Source organism: Vipera berus (genome assembly GCF_964194415.1).
Source record: "Vipera berus genome assembly, chromosome: 1".
NCBI classification, from domain to species: domain Eukaryota; kingdom Metazoa; phylum Chordata; class Lepidosauria; order Squamata; family Viperidae; genus Vipera; species Vipera berus.
Window position 1 is genome coordinate 131,788,155 of NC_138202.1, and position 15,239 is coordinate 131,803,393.

Consider the following 15,239-nt stretch of genomic DNA (forward strand, 5'->3'; position numbering starts at 1 on the left):
TATCTATCTTTATTAATATAACTTTGGCTCTAGGGGTTGGAGCAGTGAATATAAATTAATGATGCATGAGCCTTGATGTTCAGCAAACATATATTTGAGTTTGGGACTTGTAACCTGAGACAATAATCAAATATCAGTAGTCTATCTTCTACTGTTTCCATAGCAGGCTAAGTTCAGGCAAAGTAATATACACTGTGCTCTGTGGGAGATATCAGAAGAAGTTGAGACAGGATGCTCATTTGTTATATATGGGCTGGGCTACAGAGTTATAAATTCCAGATTTTCACAGCTTTGAAGTGTTTTGCACTTCCCGGTGTATATTTGTTTACATACCAGCTTCTGGTTATTTACATACCACAAGCAAAAAATTATTTTCAGTCTTGATGAAAATTCCATACATGTAAACTTTTATAGATTCCCTTTTCTCTCATGCAATTTATGATTAAAAGAATAGCAGCAAGAATTATATTACCTGCTTCCGAAATTTCATCCAAGTACACATTAAAGGTAGGGTTCCTGCTACTTTGCACAGCAGCTCTACTGATTCACCAGACCTTACTTTCTGGTCTTCTGTGAACTGAACAATCTGAGGAGGAACAGCTGATAGAAGAGGAAACACTTTTTTTTTATCCAGTCCAAAAGCTATATCTAAGAAAAATCCTTCAACCTCTGCTTAATGGTTCAAGGCCTGCTAGCAAAATATATATCCAAACTAAGGAGTTGGTAAACCATTTTTGGGTCCAATTCATAAATGATAATTAATCAAACCTCAAAAGACAGAGGGAGCTTTATAAATCTGTGCTGATTAATCAGTCCTGGAAAAGAAACCTGCCAGTTTCCTTGGCATATAATTAACCATCCAGATCCTTCTTGCCTAACCAAAGCTCACATTTGACAGGCAAGGTGAGAATGCATCCATTATGAAATGCACTAACAACTGTGCCAGACTGTTTAGATCTAGAGAGCCTCTTATATTCCCTGCTTCAGATTTTAGGAGAACAAGTCTGCTTTAAATTAACCCAGGACTTGGAGGAGTTCATTTATTCCTTTTCCAGTTGTTTTGGTAGAATAATAGGAACAACCTCCCTCCCTTTTGTGTGTGTGTGTGTGTGTGTGTGTTTCTTATAAAATAGGCTGGTCATACTGGACTAGATGAGTGAATGATTTCACATGGGAAGTCATGAATTGTTCAGGTGTTTAACTTAAGGACATATAAGCAATAATTAAAATAGAAAATTCACAGCATTTTTTAAATAAAAATTTAAGAACTTGAATAATGTTTTAGTTTGTTAACATCCATTTTTCTGATTTTGATTAATGTAAAAATTCTAGTAAGAAGATGCTTCAGCATTCCTTTTGTAGAGAGCAAAGTTTCTTTAAATGGTACATCAAAGTATACTATATATTAATCTGATACCATTAATAATCCTCAGGCATTTTTATTCTTTCACAGTTAAATTAATTAAGACATTACAACAGGATGTGGACAAGGGAAGGATGGAAAAAAGGGCCATCGCTGCACATGTTCTGCCAGGTGATTAGCTTCTGTCACTGGAAAATCTAGTCACTGGAAGAATTATGATTAAACGTAAGAACTTTGGTATTTAAATTCTGGTTAAATTGTTTTTCTTATACTTTTTTTCCTTTTACTGACCTGTATGTATGTATATATGTATGTGTGCATGTATCACAATTATACAACGGAAACTTCAATATCAATACTAAGTAACTAGCTTAAGATCATAACCTTGATACTTTGATGTGATGTGTGGCAATGTCTTTAGTTCTAATGTTGTAATCAATTTGGTATACTGTCAACGCTGCTAGACATTGGATGTTCCTGCTCTGACAACTGATGAAAATGCAGCCATTTTATCTATTCCTTTAACATGCTTTTTCTTGCTTTTAGAAATCAGGTGCAGCAGGGGGTAGGTGGGATGTAACCTCAGCTAGCCATAATAATAACACTGCTGTGGGAACTCAAGGATGAGCTGATAACATTTTGGCAGGCTGAGGAGCTGAGGAGAAAGCCCATGCTTGAAGCTAATTGGGGAATGTGTTTTATGACAGTTTATTGGGGGTGTAAATTATACTTTGTTACTTTGTATCTGGGGGAAGGGAATTTAGTTTTTGGGTTCAACTATGTAGTGCCGATATTTTGTTTCCCAAATAAATGTTCTTTAAGGAAAAATTTTGCCTCGAAATTCTTTTGATGAGTTTCATCTGTCGGAACCATGACATTTGCAAGAGTCAAAAAATTTTATGCTAAATATTCTAAATTGCAGTATCTAAATACAAGATATTCTTAATTGTAATTAATACTTATATAAAAAACAATTATGATTATACTTGAGAAATGATCCTTGACTTTGTTTTTTAATCTTTTCTTTCCAATTCCTTTGTCCTTTTGTTATCCAGACTGTAAGCCTCTGGGATCACATGCAAACCTTTCAGCAGAATGCAGGGTTTAAACATTTTCAATAAACACATATTTTCCTGAACTACCTACTCATGGCTCACAGTCTTCTCCATACTAATGCTGAGCAATTAATACCTGCTTTGGGTGGAGTCTTTGGAGCTGGTTTCTTCTTTACAGTTGCCTCACCTAGTAAGGAAAAAAAAGTGCAGCTAGTTCAGATGTGAAGTTCACATGTATGTTGAAACTCTTACTTATCCAACAAATCTTCTCATATCTTATCTTAGGCAACATCTGCTTACATATTATGCTTTAAGGATGAGGACACTGGTAATCTCTACCCAAGAAGAGATTCCTAGTGAGAAATAAATGTGTATACAGGTCACTGTATGAGATAACAAAGGCAAACTATATAACAAAGCTTACGATGAAGCTCCCGAAAGCTCTCACAGCTTTCTGAGTTCTTTATTTGGGTAGGGTTTGTGGGAGAAGTATGCTCTAACATATATCTTCTTTCTGAGGACCTTTAAATCCACACTTTTTAACAAAAGGGTGAAGCACATAAAACATTCAGCTGCAACACTTTTCTCACCACATCTACACAGAAACATAAATTTTGACCATGGCCTTGGGGAATTAATAGAAATATTTCAATCCTTTTCCCTGAGCCTTGGAGATATATTTATTTTTTGCAAAAGCAAACAAAAAACAAAATAGGAATTTCGGATATGGAAATTTTCAGCTTAAGATAACTGGGAAAGATAACATGAATTCATAGAAACTGGAGCCTTGACAATAAATGGTTTTCTGTACATAGTGTAATTAGGAAATAGGAAAAAAGATAATGCCCCACACAAATCTTGCTCTTAAATGCTGAAGAGTATTTCTGCAACCATCAGATTCAGCAGGCTGAGCAAAATACTCTAATTAAAAACGGAAAATTACTGAAATTCATTTACTTTTCTATGTTTTAAACTAATGTCCAGTGTAGCTGGAAGTTTATGAAAGCACAGGAAGGATGTAAAAATTGTGGAAAGCTGGACCACAGTCCAAGGGTCACATTGAATGTATCTTAGGCTTATGCAGTAGATATTCAAGGGTTATCATTAATTTGGTAAATATATTTTTCTTCCTGTCTCAGATATACGCACAATCCCTCCATCTCTTAAAGGATCTGGGACTAGACATTTCCATTGATGTTGGTCTTTAGTGATCAAATACTCATGGGATATTGGGACAAGATTGAAAAAAGCTTTCTTTCTTTATTTAGCATGTTATTATATGGCCTCCCATTTCACAAAATGTGATTCTGGGCAGCATACATCAATCAAGAAAACAGCAGATATATAAATATATCATATAAACATATAAAAAGTCATTATTAAAAATGAAGAAAAAATATGGCATGGAACTAATCTGACTTTAGGTGTGGGGGAGAATGTCCCATCCAGCAGGCACCATGGCAAGGAAGGGCCACTTCCTGGGACCCACCAAATGTAGATTCCCTAGCAACATGCCTTCTTTTCCAGAACTAATGGGATGGGCTAATATAATATTATATAGTTGAAGCAGTTCCTCAGATAACCAATCCAATGTCGTGAAGGGTTCAGGGTCATCTCTGTGTGTTTTATAACTGGCTCCATCACTAAGAGTCACGTATCCAAATTTAAATGGCTGATTCAGGGTAGGCATTTACTTCCTGTTAAGAGCAAGTTTGGTGGGGAAAAAAGACAAATATTCCAACTCTAACTCATTTAATGAATCAATTATATAAAACTTCATTTTAAAACTTCACGTCGTTAAAAGACTGTAGCTTTAGCCTGAAGGAAAGTGCATACCATGTGGGAGAAAAATGTACCTCCTGGGCTTGCAGCTATGAAACTTTTGTCATGACATTTGTTACAGTCCCATAAGAAGAGATGTTCAGAAGGGCTGTGTTTGTTCCTGTCCCAGTCTCCTTCTCCTGTTTCCCTTTTCAGGCATTTTACTAAAAATAGAAATGCAGAACTCCCAACTGCTCTAACTTCTCAATAAATAGCTCTCTGTGCAGTTCCAGTCAGAGCAAATCCACAAAAATGGGAAAAAAATTGCATGCAGCTGCACAGAGACCATCTCCATCCACATATCCTTAATACTCTGTTCCACTAAGATTGCTTCACACAGACACAGGTTCACCAAGTTTTTTTTCTTGAAAAAGTTGTTCTGGAAAATTTATTGCCTCGCAAGAAAATGTAGCATTTATAAGCCAGATTGAAGTGAACATATAAACAACCCTCTTTAAAAGAATAATCATGCTGCTGACGCTTGGCTATCTATCATATTTTGCTAGGGAGTAAGAGAAACTATTCCATGAAGTGTCTGATTGAAAATCATAAAATCCTAATAATTGTATAATTCCTAATTTTCTATCAAGGCAATTCTTCCTAATACACACAAACATGCATATTTCAATTTGAATGTCTCTGTTTTTTAGTATGCTGATACACTATTACTCCTCTTCCCATTACATAAAGTGGAAATAGTTAAAACAAAATGAGAGTGAATACAGAAACACACACATGCACACACACACACACACATTTTAAAATGCCCAGAATAATTTAATATTGTATTAGAAACTCTACTACAAAATACCAGATAAAGATTCCATTGGGTTAAGCTTTATTCCTTGTGACCACATGATCATGTGCATGTACTTTACCAAGCAAAAATAAGGAAGTGTTTTTCCTTATTTCCTGCCATTTTCCAGGAAGGTTTTTTTCAATTCTTCAGTTTAACTCTAGCTCCAGAGTTTTGTGGTAGTCTCCAGTATAATTACATTCTTATTAATAATGTGTTGGTGGTCCCTTCTGTCACTTGATGATAGTCTTCTACAATGAGCTCCTATCTCTGACTATTCAGATCTAATTCCTATTGTGTTCAGTAAGACTTAATGCCAAACAAACACTGGCCAGTGTAAATCTACCTCTGCCATAGAAATAAATAATAAAAATCCAAAATACATCTGCAATCTGCCTTCCATACCTCTTACTTTTCTATGTGTTTCTTTTTGCATTCAGGCACTTTTTCAAACAAAACCCTGGGATAGAAATACCTACTATTTTTATTTTTAAGGCAGCCCATAGAGCTGTAGAAGCTTTCTTATACACTAAAGATATTAGATAGCATTAATTGTTCTGCAGCATATTAACTTCATTAAAAATAATTAGTTTAAAACATTTTTTAAAACAATTAAATGTGATTCAAGGAACCTGGTAGAGCAAAAGGAATTATATTGTCCATTGTTGATTTCTTCCTGTCATATCTACTATTGCACAGCGGTGTAGTTTGTGTTTATGCTGTTTTAAAAACAACATAGAGCCACTGGAAATCATACCACAATGGATATGTGGGGCAGAGGCCATGCTTAACCAATCGGCTTCAAGCCTCCCCCATTTACCTGCATGCTATCAAGAATTTCATTGAAATCAAGTGGGACCCAGAGCTGCTCCTCCAAATGAGATTCCCAAGCTGCTTCACTTGGTGGAATGTTTATCAGATTCAAAATTTTCAAAAAACTCCCAAAGAATTGAGAGCAGAAGGGAATGGAGGAGTAAAAATAAGGGAAAAGCTAATTTTAGCATGAAAAAACAACTGCATTCAAGAATTTGATTAAATATTTTGTACCTTTACCAAAAATTTACTGTAGAAAGCATGTAAGGAACTATTTACTTAAGGGTTCCTTCAGTTTTAAGATGAAATTACTGCTGTTGCGGGAAGCTATGTCTCTGATTGAACTCTGATTTTAACTAACTAAGATTAGCCAAGATTTGTGGCTTCCTAAGTCATTTGTCTTCTCCCTATGAACTGCTCCCCACACTCACATACAGAATATTATAGTCTCCACCTCCTAGAATACATGAATGTATTGCTGTGTTACATAAGTAAAGGAAGGGCAAAGTCTTCTGGTTAAATTAGCAAAAGAATTTTCATGAATCCTGCTTTGACATTTTTTTTCTTTCTGATCCCAACACGACAGCACAAAGCATACTCGCTAACCTTTGACACCCCCCCCAACCTACTTGACAACTTGTCTTTTTGGACTGCCCTGTGAGTCCTCCTATTTCAGTGTTCCAAGTTGAATGTAACTTGCTTCCATTACCTTGTTTTGCCTTAACATTATATAGGATGTAAGGAGGTATTAAAGGCAGCTCTTCAATTTTGTATGGGAAATGAGTTCTGAATAATGATTATGAATCTCTTTGCAGGAAAAAAAGTCAGTATCATAAAGGAGAAAAACAGCTTTAATTAAAAACCAAGTAAGGAGGGATGGACAGACATTAGCCAAGATCCAGATTCCACTTCCCAACCTTGCATAAAAAGATGAGTGTGAGCTGGCAGAGAGGTTAAAAAAGGAAAGGGAATTGGCTTATGCAGGCTGCTACTTCTACCACTGAAGATAGGCATGTAGAATACTGTAGTGAAAGAGGAAATGGCATAAAAGGGCCCCATGTCTTTACCTTTTCTATTGTCAACCATATGTAGATCACTTATCAAGGTTTATGGTGGCATGATTCCTTAATGAAAAACCTACCATTCCTTAATGAAAGATCTAAATTCCAAGTTTAAAGCACAGGCTGGGACAACTAAAAAAATGAGAGAGAAGAAAAAAAGAATCCCTGCCCTACTCAGTTATTGCTGTTCCAATCGCCATAGCAGAGGCAGGGAATATTTACCTCACTACATTAAGGAAACCCATTTGCTCAAGTCACTTCAGTAGAGATTACAGAGGCCTTCCCTAAATCGAATTCGGGAATCTTTTGCTATTTGAAATTTGCCATAACGACGATGTCAGATATTCTGAAACCAAAATTAAATCAGACTATGATGTACTAAAATTGTTGAAGGAGTATTTTTCCAATGGAAGAGTATCACAGTTCATTTTATAAGGGTTTACAGAATTATGAATAATTTGAAGATGATTTTTAAAGTAGCTGTTGCATCGCAAATGAAAAAAGAATAAAGCTTGTCAGAGCCACAGCAAAAAAAGCCTATGTGCTTTCTGTACAGCACAGATAAGCTTTCATGATCTACTTCTGTAGTGGCAATCAATAACAATCACGCTTTCCTTCTGTCTGCCCCCAGATAGCAATGCAGAAAATAAACTGTAAATAAAACCTTCATGGAAAATTCTTCTCTTTGCCAGTATTAACTAAGTCACAGCTTGTGTCCGGATGGCATAAACTATAAAGCATAATAATCTGGCTGAATCTCAATAGCATACCTCGCAGAAGCTTTAACTGGATGCCAAGAAGGAATGGTTTGTTCAACTAGAACATTCTCCCCATTGCTCTACATATAACAACTGGATTTCCACTTGTACAGCACTAGTCTGAAGAAAGTGCCTAGCTATAAGGAAAATTCATAAGTATACATTTTCCAGAATATAAAAAAGAAGGTGATTTATCTGCCAAAATCAGCTTATTCTCCATCGCCATGAAATTATCACACTGTAATTGATATTAATCTTCCCAGGCTGAGGGTAGTGTTGAAGTCAGACCTTCTTAGAGCTACCCCTAGGCTCTTTTCCTCAGTGTGTGTTTGTGTGTGCCTGAATTAATAGCATTTTACTATATCAGGTTTCAGAATTGTACCAGTGCCACTTTTTTCCTCCAGACTAAAGAAATGAAAAATAAATTTAAACACTTAATGCCTTGGTTGCATACTATCTAACAGAGTTTGTAATGTAAATATTTTTATAAAATATAAAATATTTATAATCCAATAATAGATAAACAATTTCCCTTTCCCTTCTTTTCCCTACTATATCTTTTCTACTCTGGAGGGGAAAAAGATATAAAACACTGGTCATATTTATTTTGATGACAATCTATTAAACTATTGCTATAATATTCTAGTGAAAATGCTAAGATTTAAATTGGGCACGAAACCTCTCATTCTTTACAAATTGGGGGATATGAAGTTTTGGGGAATGAGTACATTCAAAAACAAACACAAAAGCATTTGGATGGGGACAGGTTTATTTCTAAATGCAGTAAGTTTGGCTGTCCTCAAAAACCTGATATTGTTCCATTTGATATTTTGAATAGAATGCTGTGCCATAATATAATTTTCTTAAAGGTAACTCTGATTTGGAAATTCAGACACTGTGCAGGTTTCCATCTTCTTCTTTTCTGATGAATGGAAGTCAACACACTGTATCAGGAATGATATTTATTAACCTCTTTCTCTGGAAAAGTAGGAACACATTTGTTTGGCAAAAAATCAAGACAGATTTTATGCAAAAGCAGGTATGAGGATCTATTTCCTCAAGGATTCAGATATCACAAAAACATTGTTTTTAAAGAAGATGTTGGAAGAAAGACAGAAAGAAAACCACACCATAAACTTTGAAGGAGCTGAATTCTTCACCGAGCACAGAAGGGACACATTTTCTCTGGAATTTAATATTTGTGGATTTATGAAATGCTATTTTGGTGAAATCTTAGCAAAAGATGAGTGGAAGTATAATAGAACAATAAACAGAATAATGGGCAGCAAAGGAAATGGTATAGAGTTTCCTGCCTGAGCAGGGGGTTGGACTAGATGACCTCCAAGGTCCCTTCCAACTTATTATTATTATTATTATAAGGCAGTTTAATAAGCAGAATTAGGGAATAACAGAAATAAAAGACTCATGACCAACAATGTTGCTAAACAGAGAATGATTCAGGCTACATTCTACTGTTGGATAAAATGTCTTAAAGGTATGAAGTGATTGCTTTGGTTAGTATGTTCCACAAATAAATGTGAGGTTTTTTTTTAGCTAACTTGGTTGATTTGTGGTTAGCACCCCTTATGTTGGTGTTAAAGGCCAGAGCTATATCAGTAATAGAGAGTGATACTGCTTCCCATGAGTTAAAAGTCATAGCAGCAGTTGTTCTGAGGAAGAGTGGGCTAGGAGTTGCCTGGAATTGCCAAGCTGGGTAACATCCCTAATGTTTTCTAGGGTCCCTTAGAAGTCTAAAGAAAAAAGGACATATATTAGCAATTTTAACACTGAGTTTAAGATAACTGGTTCAGAAAACACAAAAAATCAGTAAAGAATTATTTAAGTGGCTGGCAATGTTTGAAAAGAATGTCAGAAAAACAACTTGTTTTATATTTAAAAAAATGATCTTTGCAAATTATTTGCAAAAGTTAAGGGTAGCAGTAAAACCCTTTAATGGAACAGAACTGATTTGCAAAAAGAAAAGGTAAAAAATATATCAAGTAACTCTAGCAAAACTTGCATTTTCTTTCCACGCTAATTTTCATTCTAAATTCTAAACGTCACTATCCTGTCCATACTTTTGAAGCTATTTCAATACTTTTTTTCCAGGAGAATCATAGGAAAAGGGGGAACATAAGTGAACAAGGATAATATGCTGATTTTTTCCATAAAACGTGAAAGAGGAACTTTACCTAAAGTATTTGGAGACAGAATTGGTCCTTTCATTTTTGCTAATTCCTTATAATGTTCAGGAGGTTATAGAGCAAATAACAATTTCAAGGATGAACTTGTTGAAGACACTCAGAAAATTATTTTGAAAGCAGCAAGAACAAAAAATTAAATTCTGACAGCACCACTGCTGAAAATTATGTGTGAATGAACTTGCAATGATTTCATCAGGCTTTGGCCTAAGCATTCTAAGAAATATTCCATACAACAACCTGAAGCGCGTTAACAATTTTATTGAGAAAGTGAGCTGGAAAATGAGGTTTTATGTTTATACAAACTCCCGAAGACATATCTTCAAGAATATTATTAGCAAGATAGCATAAACATTATTGTCAGCATAAAATTCTTCACTATTACCAAACTGAAGAATAACATTTAATAACACTTCATTTGAGTGCATACAGCCCTTTTTAATCAGTAAATCCAGAGGTCACCGGTTCATTTTATTCATTTTCAGAAAAAATCCAAAGAGTTTTCAGTCTTTTTTTTTTTTATTGAAAAGTTTTAACATACAATTTTTCCCTTAGAAAATCCCCCCTCCCCCACCCTTCTCCCTCCCCCCCTTCCTCCCCCCCTCCCCCCCTCCCCCCCCCGACTTCCCAGAGCTAAGTACAAGGTATGTATATAAAAAAAACAATCATAAACAACCATATACTAACAACCATAAACTCTAAAATCTATCACTCTCTAGCTTATATAGGATAAAACAAACCTTAGTAATATTAAATATATATATAAAAAAAAACTAATATAAAAAAAGAAACAAAGAAAGAAGCCTTATTCAAATATAAAACTTCTTAACCCTATACTTATTCTGGATAAACTCAAACCATTCTCTCCCTTCCATAATATAGCGTCCCTGCAAGTAATCTTGCAGATAGGCCGAAATCTTCGCCATTTCAACCAAATCGGAAACCTCTAAAGCCCACTCTTCTATGGTCGGCAGTTCCTCTTTCCAGTACTAACCTATCAAAAGTCTTGCTGCCGTAATTAAATTCAACATCAACTTAGTATGTTCCACCAGACTTTTATCCAAAAAGCCTTAACCTTTTTACAAGTCCACCATATATAAAAATATATTACGTCTTCATCACCGCACCTCCAACATTTAGGCTAATGATTCAGATACATACTTAGCTTTTTAAAATCTAAATACCATCTATAAAACATTTTGTAAAAATTCTCTCTTAGATTTCAAACTTGTTTAAATTTTACATTCCTCACCCAAATCTTTTCCCACCTCCCACTACTTGGCTGTAAGTACGTTGTGAAAGTTCCATAGACTTCTGCTGTTCTTGTTCTTTTATCTTTTTTGATCGTTTTAAAGCAGCACGCGTCACCCTCTGTTCTCTGGGATCATCCAAAGGTGTTATAACTTGATCTCCTCCAGCACCATTCTCCTCTGTCTGTCCATCTTCAGCCTCTTGATGTTCTCCTTCTCCAGATCCCTTTGCAGCTTCCAGAAGTGTTAATGGGGTTGCTTTTAAAACATTATTGTAAAAATCACGCGCTTGCATCACAGTAACCAGACGGTACCTTTTACCTTCATACATCACCATCAACCCAGCTGGGATCTCCCATCTGAACCTTATATCTCGTTGCTTGAGCTCTTGCACAAGAAATGTAAAATCCTTCCTTCTCCTTAAAATCTTTGGAGGAATTTCTTTTAGAACCAGAACTTCTTGATCAGCAATCACGACTTTAGTATCATAGGCAGCTTGTATAACTTCATCTCTAATTTCCCTTTTTGCAAAATAAACCACCACATCTCTAGGCAACTTTCTCTGTCTAGCAATCCATGAATTCACACGAAACACTTTATCCATGCCTCCTTTTATTTCGGATGCTGGCTGATTCAATACCACTTCAAGAGCCTCAGAAACCAGCTGCTTTAGATCTTCCTTAATATTCTCCTTTAAACCTCTGATTCTAATGGCAAACTGCATCTGGAAATATTGAGCAAGACTCAATTCTCTATCCATTTTATCTCTTAAATCTTCATTCTCCAGTACTTTTGCTTCTAATATGGCATTCTTTTGAGTCAAATCTTCCACTTTTTCATCCAAATCTTCCACACATTCAGCCACTTTATACACTGAAGACAAAATGTCTACCTTCATCACCCTGAACTTCTGTTCCATCCTCTCCTCCATTCTCTCCTCCAACTTCTTCAATTTCTCCTCCATCTGTGCAAATTTATCACCAATTGATTGATTAATTGATTCCAAAAGTACCTGGGCATGTTTATCCAAAGCATCTCGTAAATCCTTCGGTGTCAATACATCAGGAGGGTGCAACGCCTGTAATGATGATTGTTGCACCGGAGAAGATCCACCACTCCGAAGAGTTTTAGGGGGAGGTTTAGCCGCCATCTTTAACTTTCAATTGTGACGCACTTTCACTTAAAGTTTAAAAAAGTCCATCAAGCTCGAGAGTAAAATAAAATAATCCTCTTCACCTTTTCCTCTTGTACCGCTCTGCCTGCTCCTTTTAATCCATAGTCCTTCCTTCAGGCAGGGGTGGTCGCAGACGCCTGGCTCTGCTCCATAGCAGAGGCGCTGGCCAGCTGGGAGCGACCCAGGCTACGGGGGAGTTCGATCCTTCAGCCGCCCAAGCTGCAAGCTCAGGCGGCCCCGGAGAACTCAACCCCTACCTGGGGCCTCACCCCCTCCTCTTCTCCCAAGGAGGGGGCTTCAAATTCGCCCGAACAGCTGATCGGCGCTGTTTCGGGCGGAAATCACTCAGCTGAGCCGCGGGCAGCCCGGGAAGGCTGCCTCCAGCGCCGCGCAGCCACCGGAAGTCCTCAGAGTTTTCAGTCTTTTATAAAAGTAGTTATTGCACCTTCCCTAATCAGTCAAATTTAAATGAACTTTAATCAGAACTATCAGTGAGAAGTTGATCAAGGTATTAGATTGATGGCTGTATCTTATATTTTCTGGGTATATTTTCTGCATTTATTTGGAATAGTAACCTAAAAGTCAGTAATTAGCAGGGGTGTACCGTATTTTCTGGCGTATAAGACGACTGGGCGTATAAGACGACCTCCTACATTTCCTGTTAAATTATAGGGTTTGGGCTATACTCGCCGTATAATACTACCCCTCTTCCAACGCACACCAAATAAAAATTAAAAAACAACATCAGATTTGATTTTAATATGGCAATTTTAATTCAAATGCCTATGACATGCAGGTACTTAGTAGGAAAACTGTCACTTATAAACATAACGCTGTTTGTCATCAAACATGTAAACATAAAACAGTGCAGGTGGATTAAACTTTTCCTAATTCACTCTAAAGCTTTCCCTGCGCAGACCAAATGGGAGATCCTCTCCAGGTTTTCTAGCCAGCCCGCCCAGTTCCTGAGTCAAATGTGTCCTTAGAGCTAAGCAGCTGCTCTGGCTGCTGTATTCCCCACCTGCCTTTCAAGTTGGGATAGACTACAGCTGCTCTTCAACTTTAGAAGGAAAGACGCCCAGACCCCAGCCTGTAAAAAATCACAGACTGCAGCTTCTTCTCCAACTGGTCCCGCTTTCCCTGCGCAGACCAAATGGGAAATCTGCTCCAGGTTTTCCAGCCAGCCCTGTCCCTAAAGTTTCAGCACCCGGCATATAAGACGACCCCTGGCTTTTGAGAAGATTTTCATGGGTTAAAAAGTCGTCTTGTACGCCAGAAAATACGGTAATTTTTGTAAGTATTACACTCATGACTATGAGCTCATTCTGCTTACTATGGCCCAAAGATGTGACAATAAACATTTTTAAAGGACAAGTCGTCATGGTGTCAATCTTGTTTCCACCCTAACCTTCTACAGAAAGATTTCATCTTTAGTTGCTCTGGTGTGAAAAAAAGGTTTTTCTTTCTCCTTACAACACAAAACCTGTTATAAAGACAATATAGGATACTAACCACAAGTAAATGGTTAGTCCACTAGCGAGAAACAATGGCAAGGAGACGGGCTGCAGGGAGAAGGCAGAACTGCTTAATTCCTTTCTTACATGTGTCTTTTGCATCTGGAAAGATATTCAAGGAGTGGGTTTATGAGCACCTAGAAATACAAGGTTTTTCCTAGAAGCCAGCATGGATTTGTTAAGAACAGGTCATGCCAAACAAACCTTATTGCTTTTTAAAATAAAGTGGCTGAATTATTGAACCAAGGAAATGCTATGGATGTAATATACTTGTTAGATTTCAGTTAGACATTTGATAAAGCAGACCACAGCCTACAGTACATCTTGGTAAGATAGAACAATGTGGGATTGATGCTATCACTGCCAGATGGACGTGTAGTTGGTTGGCTAAGTACACTCAGCATGTGGTCCTCAATGGAACTATATCTATGTGGCGAGAAGTATGCAATGGGGTTAATCAAGGTTTTGTCCTGGACTCAATGCTCTTCCAATATCTTCATAAATGACCTAGATGAGGGGACTGAAGAGGCGCTCATCAAATTTGCAGGAATTGCTAAGACTTTGGAAGATAAATTCAAGATTCAGAAGGTTCTTGACAGAGCTTTGGGTCCTATCCAACAAGATGTAGTTCAGTGGTGAGAAAAGTAAGGTTCTGCATGTAGGTAGGAAAAAACAAATGCACAAAATGTGGGAAGGATATAGGTGTCCTGATGGAACACTACTTAAATATGAGTCAGTGTGCTGCAGCCTTGCCAAAAAAGCCAAGGCAGTTCTGGGTTGCATCAGTAGAGAGATAGTAGCAAGGTCAAGGGAAGTGATAGTACTGCTCTATAACGCACTGATGAGGCCCCATTTGGAATACTGCATCCAGGTCTCATCACCACAATATAAAAAAAGATGCTGATGCCCTAGAACAGGATTTCCCAACCAGCACTGCTTGCACCTCCTGGGGGTGCGAAAACTTTTCAAAATTATAGTGTATACGCATAATTCATTGCTGTTATTTTGAACTTTTGTAAGGGGTGCAAGACTATACAGTAGTGGCCAAAATTGTGGAAACCTATTGTGTATTTTTGAGGTTTGATGGCTAATAACACTTTTTGTAGTAGTACCATAACATTTTATATCAATGGAAAGATAATTTAATCAAGAATGTAATGCAACAAAGTTTGTTCAATTATCTTGTACTGTATTCTATGAAAACCTATAGCCAAATAACCAGAAAAAGAAAGCACAACTTGCTTAGGTTGATATTAGGTAGCTTTCCTTCATCTAATTGTAGCCAATGAGCATGACTGTTTAGAGAGCCAATCAGGTGTCATCTTGTTTTGGCAATGAGCCAATCAGATCACAGTAGGATTCAGTTACTGATGTCATGTGCTGAAGCTGAGAGGAGGACATTTGTCAGTGTGTTATGTGATCGCTATCAAATT

The 15,239-nt window shown here is 36.9% G+C and overlaps 1 protein-coding gene across 2 annotated transcripts in view; it reads right to left on the reverse strand.

Annotated features, from left to right (window-relative positions):
• Window positions 1-15,239, reverse strand: part of MYLK (myosin light chain kinase) — a 195,133-nt gene that overhangs the window by 41,506 nt on the left and 138,388 nt on the right. For both annotated transcript variants that reach the window (XM_081315205.1, XM_081315201.1), the window contains 2 exons: window positions 2,555-2,605; window positions 473-600 (listed from right to left, as the gene is read on the reverse strand). In XM_081315205.1, the coding sequence (XP_081171331.1) occupies window positions 473-600; window positions 2,555-2,605 (179 nt within the window). The remainder of the gene's footprint in view (window positions 1-472; window positions 601-2,554; window positions 2,606-15,239) is intronic.